Here is a 23,512-nt window from a genome sequence, read left to right on the forward strand (position 1 = left end):
CTAGCAAGATCTTCCTTACTCCAGGCCCAACACTCTATCCACTGTACCACCTACCTGCCCTAATTGTTTATAATTTTTTTCTTACATCAAGCCTAATTTTGCTTATTTGGAGCTTCTATTACCACTTCTGTCCCTACTGAAACAACCTCTTGCATAATTGGCTTTTCAAATATTTGAATACAACTGTTACATCCCCCCCTAAGTCTTTTCTTCACCAGATTAAATAATTCCCCTCCAGATCATCGTAAGGCAAGGCAACCAGTCCTTTCACAGTGCAGGTGACTTCCCTGGGAAATGCTCCAACTCATTAATTTAAATAAAAGTTATGAATAAGTGTGAATTATGAATTTTAATTAATTAAAAATAATTAATTTTTAAAATTAACCTATGTAATGGCTGTGTGGCCCTGGGCAAGTCATTTATTCTCTTAGTGCACCAGGCAATTCTCAAGATTACATATTTTAGAAGAGTCACTGATTTGCATCGGTGGAAGGAATTTCCTAAACCAATGAAGTCAAAGGTCCAAACCATATTCCCCTCCCCCATTTTAAACCCAATTTAAAATGCCCAAAGTGGGTATAATTAAGCCTTTTGGAGAGCAAATAATCTTATATTAATTATTTTACCCATTAATCTCATTTTACATAATCTATTAGGATGATTAAAGTATGGCATACCTATCACCTATGCTGTCTATGATAAGATTTCAAACCAATTTTTTTTTAATTAAGCCATGGCCAGGGTTAAAAAATTAGTTTCCATGTTGCCACTATTTATTAACTAAGCCTCACTGGATAAGAAAACAAAAAATTTGAAGGAAATTGCCTCTTATCATGGAGGAAAAGAAACAATTATACTTCCTGGACACCAGAAGGAGTTGTATACACCACCAGTTACCTTTAAGAGCCCTGGGCTTGACATAAGAGATCTGGGTTCAAATTGTAATTGCCAATTACTTCCTTACAGCCTTGAACAAATTGTTTCCTCTCTCAACCTCAGTTTCCTAACCTGTAAAAGGAGGGGGTTGAATTAATTAGATGATCTCAAAGGTGCCTACCAACTAAATCCCAGGAGCTCCATTTTGGAAGAGAGGATGCTTTGGAGAGAGATAAAAGGCTTCTTAAAGTGGATAGTGGTGTTCCTGAGACTGGCCTGGCACTTTGCCACTGTTATCAGACCAGCCAGGAATATTGTACTTCCTTTCTCTCCTCTCATGAAGCAAAGCAAAACTGAATCTCATTCAATGGGAAGGAGAAGAGGTTATTCCAGACTGGGATGTGAGCACAGACATTAACCCTCGGGAGCCAACATTGTACAAAGAAGGGCATTCTTCGTAATAAAGTGATTTCTGTGCCTTGCCAGCCAGAGCTGTAACTAGAAATATTTGTATCTGGGGACACACAAACTGGGGCCAGGGCAAATAGTATGAAATGATCTCCAATCAACTTCTCAAGTTTGGGCCAAACTGTGAGGCCATTGCTGAGTAAGCTATCACTGAGGGGTGAGGAGTGACAACCAACCAGGAGCTCACCTGGAGGGGGAAGAAGAGAGGCATCTGTCAGCTTTCCATTCTAATTCTTCTTCCTTACCTAGGTGAGAAGCCAGTTATTTCTACATCGTTGAAGGACTACAAACACTTTTAGCAACCTCTGAATTCGTCAACTGGTGTCTCATTGTAATTACAATTCTATTGGAATCTGGCCCAGAGAAATGTTTCATTACTAGCCTTTTTCCAATAAATTCCCTACAACAAACAACCTTAACAAACGGAACTGCTCCATATGAATCATGCTCTACAAAAAAATGGACAAGAGTATTCTCTCACACTGGAATTCTCTCTCTCTCTTTCATTGTCTCTCTCTGTCTCTCTCTGTCACTCTCTCTCAACTTCTCCCTGAGAATACTTACTGGTTTTTCAATGCCCATCTCCAACGTAGGCTCTACCATGAAGGAACCTCTGATCCACCCTGACCATGATCACCTCTCCCTTGGATGCTACATAGCACTCTAAACCGTACTTTTCTAATGCACTTACTATGTATTATCATAAGATCATATATTTAGAACTGAAAGGAGTATTCTAGTCTAACTCTCTTATTTTATAGCTGAAAAGACAGGGCCTAGATCAGTGAAGTAAGCTACACAAGGTGGTAAATGGCAGAATCAGGATTTGAAACCAGATTCCTCTGATTCTTCTTTTTTTTAAATGTATGGACACAGTATAATTTTAAAAATTGCACGTGAAACTGCGTCTATTATGTATGACTTACTATTCCTTTTAAATATATAATAAAGTTATCATGTAAATTTCTTTTTTTTCTTCCCCACCCCCTCCACCTTAGAGATGGCTACCATTAGACAAAGTATGTATATGTAAAACCATGCTATACATCTATTTATCAGTTCTTTCTGTGGATGCTGATAGCATCTTCCTTCATTTGTCCTTTGTAGTTAATTTGGGGATTTATAATAAATAGTCCAAATGACTTATAATAGTCAAAATGACAAAGTTGTTCTTAAAACAACATTGCTGTTACTGTATACAACATCCTCTTGGTTCTGTTTATTTTACTCGTCATTGTTTCGTGCAAGTCTGTCCGTACTTTTCTAAGATCATTGAGGTTATCATTTCCTCTGATTCTTAAATTTTGTATTTTGTCTTTCTACTCTCTCTATGTAGCTGTATTTCTGTTATCTAAACTTTGTATCCTCCTAAGAACCTAGTAAAATCTAACAAGAGGGATTTTACTTTCATCTATTACTTCCACCAAATACTCACATGTAAGCACAGTGAGCCTTATAAATATATGGGATAGGAGCAAGGGTCCTGCTGATAAAAACTTAACAGCCAGGTTTCCTGGGACAGGGAGGAATGTGAATGCAGGACACATTTTTAGGTTTAATCTGCATTATTAGCATTTTCTCCATCACTTTCAAATGCCTCGACGAGAGGAGTTCTGCAAAAAACTCCAAAATGTAGCTGGAACTAGACTGAAATGTAAATAGGAAATGTTTAACAAAATAAATAAAACCACAAAATAACATAGATATTGTCAATTTATGGTTTTCTAAGTCATTATGTGGCCTTGAGGATCTATTTCTCTTTGTGTTTGACACCACTAAACTGTTGTTCGGTTGTTATTCAGTTGTGTCCAACTCTTTGTGACCCCATTTGAGGTTTTCTTAGCAAAGATACTGGAGTGGTTTGCCATTTCTTTCTCTAGCTCATTTTACAGATGAGGAAACTGAAGCAAACAAAGTGAAGTGACTTGTCCAGGGCCACACAGCTAGTAAATGTCTGAGGCCAAATTTAAACTCGGGAAGCTGAATCTTCTTGACTCCAGGTCTGGCACTCTATCTACTCTAGCACCTAACTAACCATAATTTTCCTTACACTGCCCTAACATTCGCTAAAACAGAAATAATTTTTAAATTTTTGGTGTCTTCTGATCAGTGTCCAGAGGCTGTAGATTTGGGAGAGAGAAGGTTTACTGGGAGTCCAAGCTACTGACAAAGGCAGCTACTGACTGATTTCTTCACAACCCCTCCCTATCCCTCCTCCTGCTGGTCATTGGCATTAATACGGAAGATAGTTTTATCATCACAATCTGCAATTGGGGGCACCTTTTGTTTCTTTTGGATTTGGGGGCTTTTTATGATAAGCATCAATAGGAGTTTGGTTGTATGACTATCCTTCCCATCCCCATCCTTACCACTCCCCACTCCCCATCCCCCAGGGAATAATAGTGGAGCTAGGAAATCATTTGGGACTGTATATTCAAAAGATTCATGGAGCCAAAACTTTTTTATGAATAGCAAGAAATGAGCCCTGCTGTGTATATCTATCTACAAAGACAGACAGCTATGCTAGACGCTGCAGATGGATAATAAGCTGGGCCCAGAACTGAACAAGAGAAAGAGAGTGGGCCAAATTGCATTTGGGAAATTGCACAAGACTTTCAAATTGCTCCCTTCCTTGACACAAAAATCTCTATATTTTTTTAGCAACAATATCTTCCCAACTGTGGAGAACCACAATTTCCAAAGAATCAGAATTGCATGTGACCTAAAAGTCAGTAGCAAGACACATGACAGGCATAAGTGGGCTATAGCACATAACCAAGGCAGACTTGAGTGAAAGTGGCATAAAGATATACATCACTGAGGAAATGTGTGATTAGAAAAGATCTGACAGATAGAACAGAATATTGTGTACATTGTCAGACTCAGATTCCATAGCAGATGTTCTTGCTTGTTTTCCTTTGTCATAAGACGGGGTTCAACCTAGAGCAAGGTAGGAAATGAGTGATGTAAAGACAAAAGGCATCAATAAAAGTGTTTGGGTTTTTTTTTTTTTTTAAGAAAAGGCAGGTAATCTTTGCAGGTCATGTAGCAGTAACAAAGAATAATAGTTGGATGGCTTAGTTTCATCACTGAAACTCCTGAAATCCTAAGACTTGTAAGAGCTGTGAGATTGTCTATATAAAACACATGAGGAAAAATGTATGGGAATATGTGGACAAGAATCCCATGGGGTAAAAAGGCATAGAAGGATTGTGAATTGTATATCCACATACATGATATCACAGTTTCATTGAAATATTTAAATTTATATCTGAATGCCTTTCAGATGACGCATTTAATAGACATTCCTGGGGATCACTGAGAATGGTCTATAACAGGGATCCTTAACATTTTCAAGTCATGGAATCTTTGGCAGTCTAAGGAAGCCTATGAAGCAATGTTCTTACGTGCATAAAATAAAATACATAGGATTTCAAAGGAAATTAATTATATTGAATAAAGATGTAATATTTATCCATATACACATATATTTATATATATGTATAAAATACAAATATATAATACAATTATATAAATACTTTATATGGCTATTTCTCTAGCCACTAAGACACACTATGCATGTATGCATAGATATGTATGTGCATGCATGTCCATATGTTATGTTATATAACATCTGCACACCTTACATGTTTCCATGTGTATGGTGTTTTACATATATGCATGTTATACTTATATGTCCATGTGTGATGTGTGTATGGCATAACATACAGCATATGTATTGAGTATGTTATGTGTATATACATGATATGTGCATATATAATCACACATACACAAATAGAATGTTAAATGGAGATTTGAAGATATGGAAGGAAAGAGACAAGACACATGTTAAAGTGCTTTCATGTGCACTGGGGGTACATTTCTGCTTGCTTCTGCCCTCTTGATATGACCCCTCTTCCCTCCCACCTCTCATTCCCACACAAAGAATGCAAGACATGAACAGGAAAGCCTCTTTTCCATGGGCATATAGGCCACCCAGCCCTAGGACTTACAGAGTAGAGTGTGTTTTTCACTTTAGTAAATACAGTGCTGAAATACATCAGATCCTTTAAATGTCTACACTTTGAAGGGAGGCCCTAGAGTTGGTAAGCAAAAAGAGACCAGAAAAAAAAAACCTGCTGCCATCTAAGACTAAGAAATCGCTTTCTCTTTTCTTTCCCTTGGCCTCTTTACCCTCCAAACCATCTTTTTCCACCTTAACAAAAAAAAAAATTCATCTGACTCAGAATTCAAGCAAAATTTTTAGAAGATAGGAAAATTTCAAATTGGAGGGCCTGTAAGCAGCCCTTTTCTTCTTTCTCCTCTTCTTCATCTCTGTCCACTGCCTCTTTTTTCTCTCTCCCACAAGTTATTGCTAATTTTAGCCCTTAGCTCATAGGCAAGTCCTTATATGCAAGGGCTCCTTTCAACTACTGATAAAATGAGCAATATTACTGAGATGGCACAATATGCCCTCAGAAGAGGGCACTAAATGGCACCATGACAAATGTCCACCCTCTGAGAAAACATTCCCTAATTTCCAGAAATAATGAAGAGCTTGCTATAATATTGCCTGACTTGCTTTACCCTTGGCTGTTTACACTCAGAACCTATTCCTGATCATGTCACCCCACCCCTTCGCCCCCTTGCTCAATAAACTCCATTGGCTCCCTATTTCCTCCAGAATCAAATTAAAAAATCCTTTGGAATTTAAAGCCCCTCACAAACTAGTTCATCCAGTTTTCTCGCGCTTCTTCCCCTCCACATTTGATGACGTAGCTATGCAGAGGCCTATGTGCTGTTCCTCACCCACAACCCTCCATCTTCTGACTCTGTGTACAGTATTTGCCCTTAGTGTCCCCCTGGAATGGTTTCCCTCCTCTGCTCTGATACTTAGGTACCCCAGCCTCCTTCAAGACTCAGATCAAATCCCACCTTCCGAGGGGGACCCTTCCCAATCCCTTCCATTTGCACTGCATATACATATATCGTCTATGTACATTGTTATTTTCATATTGTCTCCCTCATTAGAACGTAAGCCCCTTCAGACCATTTCTTTTTTTTTCCCTTTCTTTTTTATCCCCAGCAGTTAGCACAGTTTCTGGCATATTTTTATTGTTTAGTCATTGCTCAATCATGTCCAACTCTTCGTGACCCCATTTGAAGTTTTCTTGGCAAAGATATTGGAGTGGTTTGCCATTTCCTGCTCCAGCTCATTTTACAGATGAGGAAACTGAGGCAGAAAGGGTTAAGTGACTTGCCCAAGATCATACAGATAAACGTCCGAGGCCAGATTTGAACTCACGAAGATGAGTCTTCCTGATTCCAGGCCCAGCACTCTATCCACTGAGCCACCTAGCTGCCCATTCCTGGCATATAGTAAGTGCTTAATAAATACTTGCTGATTGATCCTCTACGTGCTCCTAGAAAAGGGACATTTTTACATACATTTATAGGATCATAAGATCATAGATTTGTGGGGAGGTAGCAGCTGGGGTGGGGAGACACAACTAGGTAGTGCACTGGGCCTGAAGTCAGAAAGTCTCATCTTCCTTAATTCAAATCTTGCCTCAGACACTTACAAGTGAGCTGGAGAAGAAACGGTAAACCACTCCAGTATCTTTGACAAGAAAACCCCAAATGGGGTCACAAAGAATCAGATATGACTGAAAACGACTGAACAAGATTATAGATTTGGAACTAGAAGGAGCCTCAGAGGCTAGTAAGTTCAACCTACCTGTGAGTTGGGCAGTGCAATACTATTATCCCCATTTTACAGGTGAGAAAACTGATATTCAGAAAAGTTAAGTAATTAGCCCAAAGTTATACAGCCACAGTAAGTGGTAATGTCAGAACTCAAACTTTGTTCTTACTCTAAGCCCAGTGCTCAGGAGATTATTTAAAAAACAATGCCAACTAAATTCAAGAACCATAATTAAAACCTGACATTTAAAAAAAATTTTCTTTTGCTGTAGAAACACAAGATCTTTAATAATATTTTATTTTCCCTCAGTTTCATGTAAAGACAATTTTTAACATTCATTTTAAAAAAAATTTGAGCTCCAAATTTTCTCTCAACCTGACAATTTTTAAACATAAATCCAGACCATTGGAGAGAGATGTCCCATTAAAAAAAAAAGAATGAATCTTCTGCTATTGTTTAGATGTCATACACAAAGAGGCAAAGGAATAACGTGTTGTAATAAGAAGAATCCGGGGGATTAGGCAGAGCCATCTAGGTTTTAGTCCCATCTCTTACCATTAAATAGCTGTGTGACCTTGAGCAAGTCAGAATCTCCCTGTCCCCCAGTTTCTTCAGCAGTAAAATGAAGGGGTTAGACTAGATGAGGGGTTTTTCACTTGGGGTCCTTGAATTTTAAAAAAATGTGAACTCTTTTTCAATGTAATTGGTTTCCTTCATGCATCTTATTGTCACGCAACTTCACTTGTAACATATTTTATGCATTTAAATATATTATTCAGAGAAGGGATCCCCAGGCTTCATCCAACTGCCCAAGGGGTCCATGACACACACAAAAGAAGTTAAGGACTCTTGGACTAGATAATCTAACCCCTTCCAGTTCTAATATTCTATGATATCTACATTATTCTGTGAGTTCATTGGCAGAGGGAACTCCCAGGTGAGGGAACTCCTACCAGTGCAAGTCAGTACCTTCCTCTGTAACTTATGTTCTAAAAGAGTTGCCTTGAGAAGTGAGAGGTTAAGTGACTTGCCCAGGGTCACACAGCCAGTAGGTGTCAGAGGTAGGATTTAAATGCAGCTCACTGGCTCCAAAACCAGCTTTCTATTGACTACATCATTCTCCAGTCCCTGTCCTATCCTATGTCATTCCATGATGTCCAGGAAGCAGGAGACAGTCAACCCTACAAAGACTTCAACTTTTTGTGACTTTTTTTTTTAATTTTAATTTTTTTATTTTTAGGCAATTGGGGTTAAGTGACTTGCCCAGGGTCACACAGCTAGTAAGTGTCAAGTGTTTGGTCTGAGGCCGGATTTGAAATCGGGTCCTCCTGACTTCAGGGCCAGTGCTCTATCCATTGCACCACCTAGCTGCCCCTGCGACTTCTTAAGACCTCATTCAGGTACCAGTTTTATATCTCTATAGAGCATCAGACCAGTGAACCATAAACAGATCCAAAACACCCACACCACACGTAAAAGTAAATGATTTTATTCTTGATTCTGGAGTTATGCCTCTAGTCTTGCAAATGTGAAGAAATGGAACCAATGATTGCTCCTCCAAAATACTTTGCTAAAAAGTTGCCAGTTGTTGCAAGTGCTTCCTGTTTTCCTTAAAGAAAATGCTTTGAGAGTTGCCCTAAACTTAGGCTTTAACATTTCAATAACAGCAGGGCTATTTGATCATCCTGCTTATATGCCAATTCACATTCTCACTGAGCAGCGAGAGGCCACAGGCAGCTATAAATAGCCTCCAAACAGATTATGCCCTTCCACAGGACAGACACAGGGGCAGCTGAGGCATCACCACCCCCACATCCCATCCCCACCAAGGCCTGGAACACTCAAGTACCATATGGAATGCCCAGGGAAGGGGAAATGAGCTGAGCTCACAAATTATAATGATGCACCCAAAGTGTCAGTAGGTCTGGAGTGATCTACTCATTGTACCCTGAATGCCCTTGGTGGTGAACCAGTAGTTGAGAAATAAACATTCCCTGTGGTGTAGATTCCACACTCCGTGGGCATAACATGGTACAGCAAAGACTAGCAGAACAAAAGCCTTTCTTCTAGATCAGCCTTAAACAACAAAACAGCATACATAGAGACACACGCCGCATGACAAGACAGGGCTTTCCAGTCATGATTTTCTTTCCCAGCTCATTGACTTCTCGAAGGAGCTCTGACCACAAGGGACCCACAAGGGCTAGCTCAGAGCACAGTTTCTCTTACAACTCCAATAAGGCTATGTGGCCTTTCTGGGTCCGTTCTTGGGACCCTTCTCTCCACTCTCCGATTTTCCACTGAGGCAAAAGTGCTCAGATCTCCACAACTCTCCAGATGAAGGAGCCCAGGGTGTCTTCTATAGGGCAACATTTGTGCCCTGGATGTACTTGGCTGAACAGGAGTCATTATCTTTGGGGGAAGAAAAGAGGAAAAAAGAAAAGATGAATTTGAGAAAGAGTTCCTATCTATTTAAAAGAGGAGCAGGCCTTGAAGTCCCTGGACCTGGGTTCAAAATCTGACTCTGCTACTACCTCCTACCTGTGTGATCTTGAGCAGGTTAATCTCTGGCCCTCAGTTCCCTCATCTATAAAATGGGGGAGTTGAACTAGATGGCCTCTGAGGGCCCTTCCAGTTCTACTAGTGTGATTCTATGACTCCCACTGGTCCTCAGTTTCCTCATTTATAAAACAAGGGAGTTGGAGTAGATGGACTTGGAGGTCCCTTCTGGCTTTAAAGCTATGCTCCTATGACTAGATTTTTTAAAAATCTTATTATTTTGGGGCTTTTCAGTTCTTTCAGTTTTTATAAGGTGGAGAGAGAACCTCTCTCCCACCCCAGGGACACTTTTCATAGGTAAGAAGGGAAGAGGGAAAGAAAGGCATAGTAGTGGAGGGCTTGGGACAGGCAGAGAGAGGGCAGCATTAGGCATTAGGTGGGGAAGGAAAAGAAAGGACATATGAAGAAAGACACTATTTGCATCCAGAGAAAGAACTGATAAATAAAAGTATGTATGCAATAATTTTACGTATATATACACTTATTTGTGTCTCATGGTAGCCCATCTCTAGGGTGGGGAAGAGGAAAAAGAAAAAAGAAAAAAAGAAATTTACATAATAACTTTGTTGTATATTTGGATGGAATAGCAAGTTGTACATGGTAGATTTGCAGTTTCATGTTCAATCATCTTTTTTTATTGTACTGTGTTATGGAAATGCTTGTTCTGTGAATTGAAAATAAAATAAATTTGTTATACCAAAAAAAAAGAAAGAAAGAAAGAAAAGGGACGTAGGAGGACAAAACTATATACCATGCAACATGGCCTAGGGCCCTGGTGGTAGTGATAACAACTATGTCCCATTAAAGTCATATTTTTGGGCCAGGTATATAGGCTTCTTGTGTCTACTTTATACCCAACTAGATTTAAGGCAGCTATGGCAGGTCCATCCCAAGTGTCCAACCTTAATGTAAAATGCAGTGAGTCATAAAAAAACTTAGTATAGCAAAAACTTTACAAGTCCTCTGTGTCTTATTCCCAGCAGGAGAATATCTTTCTTGGTTGAATGGGCCCAGTTTGGGGAGGCTGCCTTGAACTTTCAAATATTTTCTATGATTTTGAATAATCCATTGAAAAAGCCAGTTACCAGTCAGTCAAGAAACTTTTAAGTGCCTAATATGTTCCAATGCTGGGGAAAGAGAAAAGGACGGTCTCTGCTCACAATATAAAGTGTGAGATAACCTACAAATAACTATGCACAAACAAGCTATAGACAGGATAAATTGGAAGTCATTAACAGAGGCATTAGAATTAAGAGTGATCAGGAAAGACTTCCTGTAGAAGGTGGAACTTGAAGAAAGTCAGTACATTTTATCTCTGGTATGCTAAAATACATCCATTTCCCCTTTAGAAAAATAAAAAATAATTCTTTATTAATACAAATTCCACCATTTCAGGGAAGACAAACTGCTTCCCAGATCTCTGTCAATTCAAATAAAGTTCAGTCGTATCACTTTCAAGGGACTAAGAAAATATGCCATTCAAGGGAAGCATTAAATTCAGGAATCAAAAAGGCATGCTTTTATTTTCTACGCTCCCACATTGTGCACTGGACCTTACTATTTGCCTCATCAATCTGCTCTTAAGACTCTCAGGCATTGCTATCTGACTTGCCCCTTAAAGACCCCGGGGGCCTTCCCAGTTGCTCTGCAAGAGAATCCTTAAGGTCCCTTGAGTCTTTTCATCCAGTCTCCTTGCAACTGAAGCCTCTTACATGTGTTATCTCCCTTAACAGAATCTGTCATGCTATTCTATTTGTATCTCCAATGCTGGGCACAAAGTAATCACTTAATAAATGTTTTTTTCATTCCAAACATCTTGTCCCCTTTGTATTTAACAGATTTGCTTTCCACCATAGGTACTTGGTTATAATATCTTTAAACCAGTAACAGTGTATCCAGGGCAGTCTTCCTGGAAGGAAAGTTGTCCTTCATTTTCCCTTTTGCTCCCTTGAGAGAATGGCTCTGAAATGAGTGTCTTTTGAACAGTAAACAGTTAACCCACTAAAGACACAGTAAGGTCTCTGATTATTCATCCTGAATGTACACAATAAAACTACCTGTTGGGGCAGCTAGGTGGGGTAGTGGATAAAGCACTGGCCCTGGATTCAGGAGGACCTGAGTTCAAATGTGACCTCAGAAACATAACACTAGCTGTGTGACCCTGGGTAAGTCACTTAATCCCATTGCCCAGCCAAAAACAAACAAACAAACACTACCTGTTCAAGGAAACTGGCACTTGTGATGGCTTCCTCCATGTGTTCTTCATCAGACTTGAGGACAGACTTGATGTTCTCCACCAGTTCGTGTATGTCTGGGGTCATACTACAGGATGACTGCTCCAGGAACTTTGCCACCAGCAGCTTAGTGTCTATGTAAGATTTGTAGTCTACCAAAGAACGAGGTCTAGCTCGAACAGCTTGTGCTCGAAGGCCCTTTCTCAAGGTCACTGGAGCCAGCTCGGGTCTCACTTCAGTCTGAGTTGCAGCTTCACAGCTAAGCACAGGTCCTACAGGTAAAGAGAGAAACTCCTTTGCACACTTCTGCCAATGCCCCTTGAACATATGACTATCTGAAACCCCAGCCCAGGCCTCTAACTCAGCATGGAAAATCACCTGGCAAAATACTGACATCCATGCAAATCTTGTCTTTCATTTCACAGAAGGAGGAAAAGAAATCTACAACACAAGGTTTGTTTCAGGGATGTCTTTCAATCCAAGGATGGCCCCAAAGGTTTTAGCGTGTTACAGAAGACAGTTTCTGAGTTATGCCAAATGACAAAGAGCAACCAGGAGACAAAAGACAATACGTGGTCATATGTAATATTTTCAAATGATACTTGCAAATGAATGGCAAACTGATGAGTCATAGAGAGAAAGCATTTCTGTTCTGGTGGAAGAAGACACAACGGGGCAGGGATGAAAATGCTGCTTAAACAAGCATGGAGAGGGCTAGAGAAACAAAGTCTGTGAGAAGATGCTACTAGGACTCTTCGGCTATAAAACTTTATCCTAAAATTTTCAAGGTTTTCTTTTCCTGTTTCATTTCACCTGTGCTCACATCACATCTATGAGGCAAACAGAAGGCAAATCACCATTTCCATTTTGCAGACAGAGCAATTTAAATCCAAAGAAAGTAAGTAGCTCATTGAGAGTTGCCTAGTTAACAGGGGCACTTAATAAGAATATCCAAATTTCCCAACCTCCCAGGCTGGGTTTCCTACATCACCAAGTTTGTGAAGTTATTTTAAAAATATGTAGAGCAACTCCATGAACTAAACCCTAACAGGGCCAATAAGCCAGGAAGTATGTTGGAAAGAGGAGGGAGATACAATCATGATTCCCTAACTAGGCAAGAGTAACCAGCAGCCTTCAGCCTGCCCTGGATGGAGGAAGCCAGAAAGGCAGGAATGAAAACATGACAGGAAGCAATGAGGGGCAATGAGATCGTGGCAAAGGATGCAGAGACCCTCCTGGACCCTTTTTCAGGCACATGGAGCTCTAAACAGAGGAAAAGAAGCTGTCCCCTCCCCACACCGCCCCCTCCCAGTTGATATTCATTCAGTGTCCCAGCCAGAGTCACAGTCTTGATTCAACACTTGCAAGGAAAGCTTTGCTAGTTACATTTTAATGTGAGGGCCAGGGGGCAGGGTCTATGCTCATTCACTTGAATATGCCCTGGCCACCTTCTGCATTAAAAGGTCCAAACAAATAAACATGTCCACCCTCCTGCCTGCTGACTTTCAGCACTGCAGGAACTGAGTAAGGGTCCATCTTCTAAGACTATGCTGTGGAGAGAACTAAGTTCCAGCTGAAACCGGCAGGCGGCCAGCCCGAGTCCTCAACTTGCTAGAGTAAAGGTGGAGGAGACCCACGGTGAAGACAGGTCTTGGGATTCTTAGAGCCCAGGCTGCTGAGGCCTGTTGGGGTTGCAGAGGTGATACAGTCAGTCACGGGGAGGTGGGAGAACCCCACTCTGTGGCAGCTGTAGAAACAAGAGGAGTTTTCTCTTAGGTACATGGTCAATCTATGACTGTGGCAAACAACAGATGATGTTAGAGGAGATGGAGCAGAACTTACAAGAGGCTGAAAAGATAATTTGGCCATTGGAAAAGTTGGGAAGTTTATGAAGTATTAGGAAGTTTTCTTGAAGAAGAGTTTTATATGAGTACATTATATATGTCACTTTCTGAAATCACGCTCAATGATAAACCTATATTCATTCAAATAATAACTACAGACAGGCAAAACACAAGCATGGTTGTGTGTCTATCCATTTAAAGCAAATCCCATTTGATGGTGTTTATTTTAAATGGGTCAATCTGTTGGAAGAGTTTTTTAAGTTCAACACAATAAAAATAAATATACTAGAAGAAAAATAACCAACAAAAGCAGACACACCCCTTTAGCTTCTTCTTCCAAAGAAAACACTCCTCCCAGCAGGATTAATAATATCCAGAAATCAGATGCCAGGTCTACCTATGTGTCCTGTATATCACCTATTAGGATATCATGTACAATGGAGGGCTTAATCAGTATTTCTGACCATGAAGGAAAAAAAAATGAACCTTGAAAGGATTTGAGCATCTAAGTATGAGCTGATGCATTTCCCTAATGTGCTGGCTCACCATTTTTTTTTTCCTCCAGGACATAACACAACTTCCATGAGGACACCACCTAAAATTAGGGACCACAGTCTGACCTACATCACTTGTATTCAGGTAGAATCTTTAAGAAAATGATGAAAAATGTTCTAGTTAGAAATCAGCAAAATGACATCACCTCTGGCTGTCAAGTGATGGAGGACAGGGTCACTTTTTGATCTTGCTCTCAAGGGCTGCAAGGCTCTTCTGTTCAATGGAAGATGCGCTAGGTTTGAATCAGGAGTTGACAGGGATGGGCTCTCTTCCCCAGATGTGTTAGGAATGTCTCCACCTGATTTATTGAAAAAAAATAAGTTAATTTTCATCAATCATATCACTTCACAATTCAGGCCATCAGGATCTGCAAAACTAAACCTACTTACCTGCCAAGGAGTAATATCAAGCAAGCAAGCATTTATTAAAAGCCTCCTATGTACTGGGGACTTTTCTAAGCTAGATGCTAAGAATACAAAGCAATTCCCATCCAAGTAATTTTCACAAGGAAATAACATATACACATGTAAGTATAAACAAACAAACAAAAGCATTGGGGGAAGGAGGGTGGATAGGGAAGCCCTCATGTAAGGGCTCATGTAAGAGGTGATGTCGTAGCTGGGACATGAGATGCAAAGGTGAGACAGTAATACATTCCAGGCATGAGGGGACAGCCTATGCAAAGACATGGAGAAGAGGGTTAGAATATCAGGTGTGAAAAACATTGAGATTTGGCTAGACTGTTGAGGATTTGGAAAGTAATAATATATAATAAACTTTGGAAAGTTTGGCTACAGCCAGAGGGCTTTAAGGGTCAAAAAGAAGTGTCCTGGAGGTAATAGGAGCCACTGGAGTTTACTGAGCAGGGAGGGACATAGTCAGACCCACGCTTTAGAAATATCATTTGTCATAACTTAGCAAGCTTTCTTTAAGTGACAACTCTAAAAGGAATTCATGATTTTAAAACAAAAACAAATCAGCCCACTTGAAAGCTATTAAAAAAAAAACAGTACTTAAAACCTTCCCAAGTTCACAACTGCCAGACAATTCTTGTTATTTCATCGGGAGACACACAACGAAATAACACCTGAAATAGCCTCCCTCTCCATAGGCTAGAAGCCAAAATGCACACCAAGGAGGAAGTCTTTATATCCTCATAACCCAGAGGGTTAATTACAAGCTGTGAACAAATCCCAACCAGCCTAGTTAAAAAACAAGTGGCAGCTAAATGACCCATTAAAATGATCCTGGTTAGTCTGACTTTTGTTGAAGAAAATAAAATTGAAGAAGTTGTCATCCTTCACCATGGTTTGAGGAAGGGAAACAACTACAACAACAACAACAACATTGTGGAATGCAAATCCATTGAGGAAACCTGACCGTCCTCCATGTTTCTACTCAAAATGGAAAATGAGCAAAAGAAAAGACCAAATGTTCCAAATGGCATTACTGAAAAATTACCGTCATCTGAAATAGCTGTAGCCTGATCCATTATTCATTACCATTTGCAATTTAGTCCTGCTGGACATTTTTCTGGGCCATTTAAAACCTCCCCAAAGAGGGCAAGCTGTAATAATGCACCTTTAACTTACAAGGATAAATGTAAACCAAGCCCTGTATTCTCTGTACTACTGAAAAACCGAATTCACTTTATATTAAGGCAACATGACCCTGGCCCCAGTTTATAAATTATACAGGGTGACCTCACAGCTATCCACTCTGCAGTCATGGAGAGGCTTCCTGAAAGATCCATCTTACCTTCGGGGGAGAAAAAGTACTATAGCATAAGCGGGAGAGGCTTGAGGAATGCCAAATTAAACTCTTGGTTTTGGAGAAGAGTTAGCGTATTCTTAAAAGATACTGAGTACAACTGTATAATCCAATGTGATTTCATATTTTTGTCAGTACAGATATTAGTGGATACACCAACAGCTACAGTTTGAATAATGTGCTTCAAGAATAAAGACTAGCATATTGGTAAAACAATAAAAGAAATTTATGCTACAGATCTATATTGATGGCTGCAATGAGATATTTCAATCATCTGAAACGACCAGCAATTTTCACCGGTTTGACAAACAATCAGGACAGAAATTATTTCTTACTAAAGTAATGTCTTTGTTACCTTGAGACACCTGTGCACTGCCTGGGTCCACCGGGCCTGCTACCACTTCGGATGCCTCTGGAATTTGGAATGAAGTCCCCTATCACACAAAACAGCATCGTTTGCTTTTGTTCAAAGCCTAGTCTCTGTTTCAGCCTCTCTTTTTAAGAAGATAACGATACAGAATGGCCTTGTTCTGCAAAGTATATTACACTCAATTGTTCTGTGTAAAGGTTTTTTTACTACTAGAAATCAAATTTTTATTCATCTGTACAAAAATATGCAGAGAGATTTTATCCTTAATAGTGAAATCTAGAAACAACCTACATGGCCAATGATTGAGGAATGCCTGAACTACTTGTCGTACCAATGGAATGAGATATTATTATATTATAAAAGTGACAAGTATGAAAACAAAGAAATAAGTGAGGACATGTAAAGTGCAGGGTGAAGAAAGCAGAGTCAAAGGATATATGCAAGCTAGGGCTATATAGAAAAAAAAAGAATAGCAACAAAATCTTACACAAAGAAATTGAGAAAAAAAGATTGGAAGAGGAGATGATCAAATGCATTTCTCTCCTTTGGAGAGAAGTAGGGGACTGTAGGTGTGGGCCATTTCATGTACTTTCAGAGCTGGTTGATGTGTTGATTGATTTTGCTGAGCTGTTTTTTTTCCTCTTTCTTCATCATTACAAGGACAGATGACTCAAGAAGCGGTGGAGAGAAAGAAGGATATAATCAGGAATGAAGTAAATATAAAAATAAAAGATATCAATTGTGTTTTTAGAAGACCTAGTAACTTGGACTTAAGTGCCTTCTGACACTGTGGGGTGAATAAGGGGATAACATCCTTGGGAATATTTTTTTAAAGATTAGAAGAAAACACTGAGCAAATTGCTACCACTATGATTTATATTTTCTACTTTTTATTAAAAAAACATATTTTGTAGTTTAAGGTTTTCTATATAATCTACGCCTCATTTTGTTTTCTTTGAGTGAGACTATAATACAAATTATTCTTAATAGGATCTCAAACATCCTTGATAAGAAAAATTACGATCACATTACCTGTTCCTGATTGATTTGGCTCACTACAGATTCATAAGGAGGTGGTGGATCCAGAGGACAGAAAACTTCCACGCCTTTAATCCGAGCTCCATAGATGTGTGGAAGTGGAATAACATCAGAGCCTACCATCCTAGGAAAAACACTGTGGCATCAGTCAACATGTTCTACTCAGTTCACAAGCATTTGATTGTTTGATTAATGATTGATTGATTATTTGAGAGGCAGAATAATATAGGGGATAGTGCCCAGGATCTTCCATTATATAATAGATTCATGACCTTGGGCACCACACCCCTATGCATCTGTTTCCTCTGCTTTAAAATGGGAATCAGAACACGGCACTCTATCGAGCTCCCAAAGTTGTAGTGAAGAAAGGAAATTGGAAAGTATGACAAAGGTGAGTTTTGGGGGAATGGTCTGGATCTGTGATTTAATCTGCATGGAAACTTCCACTACCAATGCAGAGCACCAACTTGTCTGTAACTTTATAGTCTTAGAGGGTAGTCTGGGGGCTATTATTGGTGGAGATGTGGATTGGTCCAACCATTTGGGAACTCATTTTGAAATTATGCTAACAAAGTGACTAGCATTTCTATACCCTTTGACTCAGATATTCCACTGTTAGGCATAGACATCAAGGAGGTCAAAGAAAGTTTCCACAGATAGTAAAATATTTTCAAAACAGCCTTTTTTGTGATAACAAAGAACTAGAAATAAATATGTGCCTGCCATTTTTGGGAATGGCTAAACAAACTGTAGAACATGATATAATAGAATATTCCTGAACAATAAGAAATGATTAATATGAAAAATTAAGAGGAACAAGGGAAGACTCAGTTGAACTGAGGCAGAGTGAAATAAGTAGAAACAGAAAAACAATATATGCAATGACCTATGACATTATGTTCATGTGAATGAATAAAACAGTAAAATGAAATTGAATGATGTGTAATTAAAATGGCCAAGTTTTGACCCAGGGAAGAGTTGAGCAGATACACCTCTCTCCTTTTATTTCAAAGGGTAGGGGGGGACCATGGGTAGAATATTGCATATATTATTGTTGGTTAGTTTTGCTCTACTGTTATTTTTTATTTTTTTTTTAATCTTTATTACCAGTGGCAGAGCCAAAATGGCAGAGTAAGAGCAGGGACTCACTTAAGCTCTCCCCCAAACCCCTCCAAATACCTGTAAAAATGTAAACCTGTAAACAAATTCTAGAGCAGCAGAACCTACAAAAAGATAGAGTGAAACAAATTCCCAAGACAACCTGGATGGTCAATGGGAAAGGTCTGTTGTGTTGGGCTGGGAAAGGAGTGTAGTTCAGTTGTGGGCCTTGCAGGCAAAGACCAGGCCTGAGCAAACCTGAAGCAGCCTCAGTGGACTGAATCAAGGGGAGCTGTGGTGGTTTCCAGACTCCTCAACCCACAAATGCCAAAGACAACTTAGAAGGTCAGTAGAAAAGGTCTGTTGGACCTGGGTGAGAGAGGAGCGAGGTCCAGCCCTGGCCCTAGTGCAGCCCTGGGGCAGTAGCCACAGCTGTGGCTGCTTCCAGAGCTTTCGGCCCACAGACGGTGGGGGGGATCAAGTGCCCGCTCAGAGGGGGATTGCAAGGATCCCTTTGCTGGCTCTGAGGCAGGATTCTCTTTCTTTGCCAGTACTTGGATCTGGGTTCAGTCCTGTGGCAGTCCTGGGGCGGGGAGGAATGCTGGTGTGGCTGAACTTGTGGCAGCAGTGGAGAGGGAACCCTCCTCTCATTTCCAGGGCAGAAAAGAGTGCTTGTGGTCACTCACAGACTAGAGCATAGGCCAGGAGAGGAGTAAACACCTCTCCTTACCACCCTGGAAGAACTGAAAACCTATAGGTCCCTAGAAGTATCTCTGAAAACAGCTGCACAAAACCTCTGAAGCTTGGGACAGTACACCCTCCACACTGGAAGCAAAGCCCTACCTTAACAAAGAGTTAAAAAGTCAAGGAACTGGCTGGGATAATGAGCAAACAAAGGAAAAAAAATTCAGACTATAGATTCTTACTTTGGTGATAAGGAAGATCAAAACACACAACCAGAAGAAGACAACAAAGTCAAAGCTCCTACATCCAGAGCCCCCAAGAAAAATATGAATTGGTCTCAGGCCATGGAAGAACTCAAAAAGGATTTTGAAAATCAAGTAAGAGAAGTAGAGGAAAAACTGAGAAAAGAAATGAGAGTGATGCAAGAAAATCATGAAAAAATGAGTCAACAGCTTGCTAAAGGAGACCCAAAAAAATGCTGAAGAAAATAATACCTTAAAAAATAGAGTAGGGGCAGCTAGGTGGAGCAGTAGATAGAGCACTGACACTGAAGTCAGGAGGACTGAGTTCAAATCTGTCCTTGGACCAAACACTTGACACTAGCTGTGTGACCCTGGGCAAGTCACTTAACCCCAATTGCCTAAAAAAAAAATAGACTAGGCCAAATGGCAAAAGAGGTTCAAAAAGTCAATGAGGAGAAGAATGCCTTAAAAAGCAGAACTGGTCAAATGGAAAAGGAGGTCCAAAAGCTTACTGAGGAAAATAATTCTTTAAAAATTAAAATGGAGCAAATGAAAGCTAATGACTCTATGAGAAATCAAGAAATTAGAAAATAAAATCAAAAGAATGAAAAAATAGAAGACAATGTGAACTATCTTGATGGAGAACAACTGACCTGGAAAACAGATTTAGGAGAGAGAATTTTAAAATTATGGGACTACCTGAAAACCATGATAAAAAAAAAGAGCCTAGACATCATCTTTCAAGAAATTATCAAGGAAAACTGCCCTGATATTCTAGACCCACAGGGTTAAATTGAAATTGAAAGAATCCACCAATCACCTCCTAAAAGAGATCCCAAAAGGAAAACTCCCAGGAACATTATAGCCAAATTCCAGAGTTCCCAGATCAAGGAGAAAATGTTGCAAGCAGCCAGAAAGAAACAATTCAAGTATTGTGGAAACACAATCAGGATAACACAAGATTTAGCAACTTCTACATTAAGGGACAGGAGGGCTTGGAATATGATATTATGGAGGTCAAAGGAGCTAGGATTAAAACCAGGAATCACCTACCCTGCAAAACTGAGTATAATCCTTCAGAGGAAAAAAAAAAGGACATTTAGTGAAAAAGAGGACTTTCAAGCATTCGTGATGAAAAGACCAGAACTGAATAGAAAAATTTGACTTTCAGATACAAGACTCAAGGAAGCATGAAAAGGTAAACAGGAAAGAGAATTCATAAAGGACTTACTGAAGTTGAACTGTTTATATTCCTACATGGAAAGATGATATTTGTAAGTCATGAGACCTTTCTCATTATGAGGGTAGCTGGAGGGAACATATATAGACAGAGGGCACTGGGTGAGCTGAACATGAAGGGATGATATCTAAAAAATAAAATTAAGGGGTGAGAGAGGATTATACTGGGAGGAGAAAGAGAGAGGTAAAATGGGGTAAACTATCTCACATAAAAGAGGCAAGAAAAAGCTTTTACAATGGAGGAGAAGAAGGGGGAGGTGAGAAGGAATGAGTGAACTGTACTGTCATCAGATTTGGCTTACCCACACCCAACTGAGTATGGAAATCTCCCCAGAGGAAAGTGGGGGGGGGGAAGGGAAAAGAGAGGGAGGGGTGATAGAAGGGAGGGCAGATTGGGGGAGTGGGTAATCAGAAGTAAACATTTATGAGGAGGGACAGGAACAAAAGAGAGAACAGGATAAATGGGGACCAGGATAGGATGGAGGGAAATATAGTTAGTCCTTCACAACAATGAAGTGTTTTGCATGACTATATATGTATGGCCTATGTCTAATTGCTTGCCTTCTCAATGAGAGTAGGAAAGAGGGAGGGAAGAGGGGAGAGAATTAGGAACTCAAGGTTTTAGAAACGAATGTTAGAAATTGTTTCTGCACGCAACTGGGAAATAAGATACACAGGCAAAGGGGTATAGAAATCTATCTTACCGTACAGGAAAATAGAAAGGGAAGGGGATAAGAAGTGTGGGGTATGGGAAATAGAAGGAAGAATAGATTGGGTAAAGGGGGAATCAGAATGCAGGCTATCATGGGGTGGGAGGAGGGGAGGGATGGGGAGAAAATTTGGAACTCAAAATTTTGTGGAAGTGAATGCTGAAAACTAAAAATAAATAAATAAATTGGGGTAAAAATTTAAAAAAAATTTTTTTAAATCTCTGTTACCGTAACTAATATGGAAATAGGTTTTACATGATTGCACATATATAACCTATATTACATTGCTTACCATCTTAGGGAGGAGGGAGGTAAGGGAAGGAGGGAGAAAATTTGAAACTCAAAATTTTACAAAAAAGTGAATGTCTTTATATGTAACCGGAAAAAATAAAATACTATAAAAAATCTTTGTCACAAAAGAATGGCTTGCTGGATAGGGGAGAGCGAGGTATCTATGTGGAAATGAAATGAAATATGAAAACAAAAGGCATTAATAAATTTTTAAAAAGAAAACCAAAGGTACCTAAATTGTCACATTCTCTGCATTATGGATCATGAACCAAAAGGAGCCCGATAAAAAGAAACATTCTTAAGTGACAATTCCTTTCCAAAGCACAGTTAGACGGACTAGGAGGAGCTCAGTGACGTCACTTCACAGGGTGATTAGTACATATATAGAGAAATCACTCTGTGCTCTTCCCCGAGGGCCCAACAAATTTATATCATATGATAAGTTAATGCTGGGAGAAACAAGGACTTCAGTTTTTCTCTTTCATGTGCTTGTCATGAAAAATTCAACAGAGTTGATTGATGGGACAGCTTCAATTTTTCACCAGAAATATCCCTCCAGACAAATTATAGTTTTCAGTAAACAACAATTTCCAAAAATTCTAACTTCGGCCTGAAGAGAAAGCCAGAGGAATTGTGGTAATAGAACTGGAATCTGAGGACTTTGATTGTCACTAAATGTCTCTTGGCCTCGGTTTCCTCATCCATAAAATGGGGATAATAATAGCATGAACATTTCAAAAAGTTATCTGTCAGGATCAAATAACATAATGTATGTAAAGCACTTTGCAAAACACTAGGTAGATATCTGTTTATTTGCTGCAATTATTGTTATTATTATTATTATTAATGATTTTCTAGCCCTTTCCTGTAGTGACTGTCCCCTTGTGAGAGTCAGTGGGTGCTCTTTAGCTATATAGATATCTAGATAATACTCATGAAATCTACTATAAGAGCTCAAAACTGAATATAAATACAGATGAAGGAATTAAGCTTAAAGTAGGGGCAGCCAGATGATCAGGCTTTCTTTTTTGGTGGAATATGAGAAGGATACCTACACAAATAATAAAAATCATTTATACAGGGTGTCCCCAAAGTCTTAATATTTAACTTTTAGTAAACTTCAAACTGCACTGAGTTTTGGAATATCCTGCATTTAAGGTTTGCAAGATGTTTTACAAATATTTGCTTTACATATTTGCTTTATCTTCTTAACAACCCTACGGAGGAGATGCTATGATTATCCCATTTTATAGATGAGGAAACTGAGGAAGGTCAAAGTTTAGTGACTTGCCCAGGGTCACACAACTAGTAAGTATTTGAGGCTGGATTTGAACTCAGGTCTTCCTGACTTCAATTTATAAGCACAGCTTATAAATATAAAAGGAAGCTTTTAAGAGGTGCTTCTCATTTGCTTGAACTTTGGGAAAGGGAGCATCAAAGAATGGCAGTGTCTCTTTCCCCAATGTTTAAAAATTGGAAGGAGTTCTAGACCCTTTAAAACAACCACAATGGAGGTGGTTTAACCACAAGGTAGTTAAATCTGGGTTTTACTATGCAAAAACCACCTTTAGAAAACTGTTGATCGAGGGTGGAGATGTAGTAGGGAAACACTATCTTTTATAAATAGGGTAAACTGTCAACTAGCCATGCTACTGAATAATAATAACTTTAGTTTATACAGTCCTTCAAGGTTTACAAAGTGCTTTCTTCCCAACACACTGTTAAGTAAGAAATCCAAGTATTATTATCCCCATCTGAAGATGAAGAAAATGAGGCTCAAAAGGAGCTAAATAAATTACCAGTAGTCGCATAGCCACTAAGTCCTGGAGC

At 39.5% G+C, this 23,512-nt stretch overlaps 1 protein-coding gene across 1 annotated transcript in view; it reads right to left on the minus strand.

Annotated features, from left to right (window-relative positions):
• Window positions 1–8,521: 8,521 nt before the first annotated feature.
• FAM189A2 (family with sequence similarity 189 member A2) overlaps window positions 8,522–23,512 on the minus strand; it is a 75,260-nt gene continuing 60,269 nt past the window's right edge. The window contains exons 7-11 of the mRNA XM_027839724.1: window positions 17,413–17,542; window positions 16,366–16,444; window positions 14,386–14,538; window positions 11,824–12,113; window positions 8,522–9,460 (exon numbers count right to left, since the gene is read on the minus strand). Coding sequence (XP_027695525.1) covers window positions 9,257–9,460; window positions 11,824–12,113; window positions 14,386–14,538; window positions 16,366–16,444; window positions 17,413–17,542 — 856 coding nt within the window. The 3' untranslated portion in view covers window positions 8,522–9,256. The remainder of the gene's footprint in view (window positions 9,461–11,823; window positions 12,114–14,385; window positions 14,539–16,365; window positions 16,445–17,412; window positions 17,543–23,512) is intronic.

This window comes from Vombatus ursinus, unplaced genomic scaffold (genome assembly GCF_900497805.2).
Source record: "Vombatus ursinus unplaced genomic scaffold, bare-nosed wombat genome assembly UNPS02014832.1, whole genome shotgun sequence".
NCBI lineage: Eukaryota > Metazoa > Chordata > Mammalia > Diprotodontia > Vombatidae > Vombatus > Vombatus ursinus.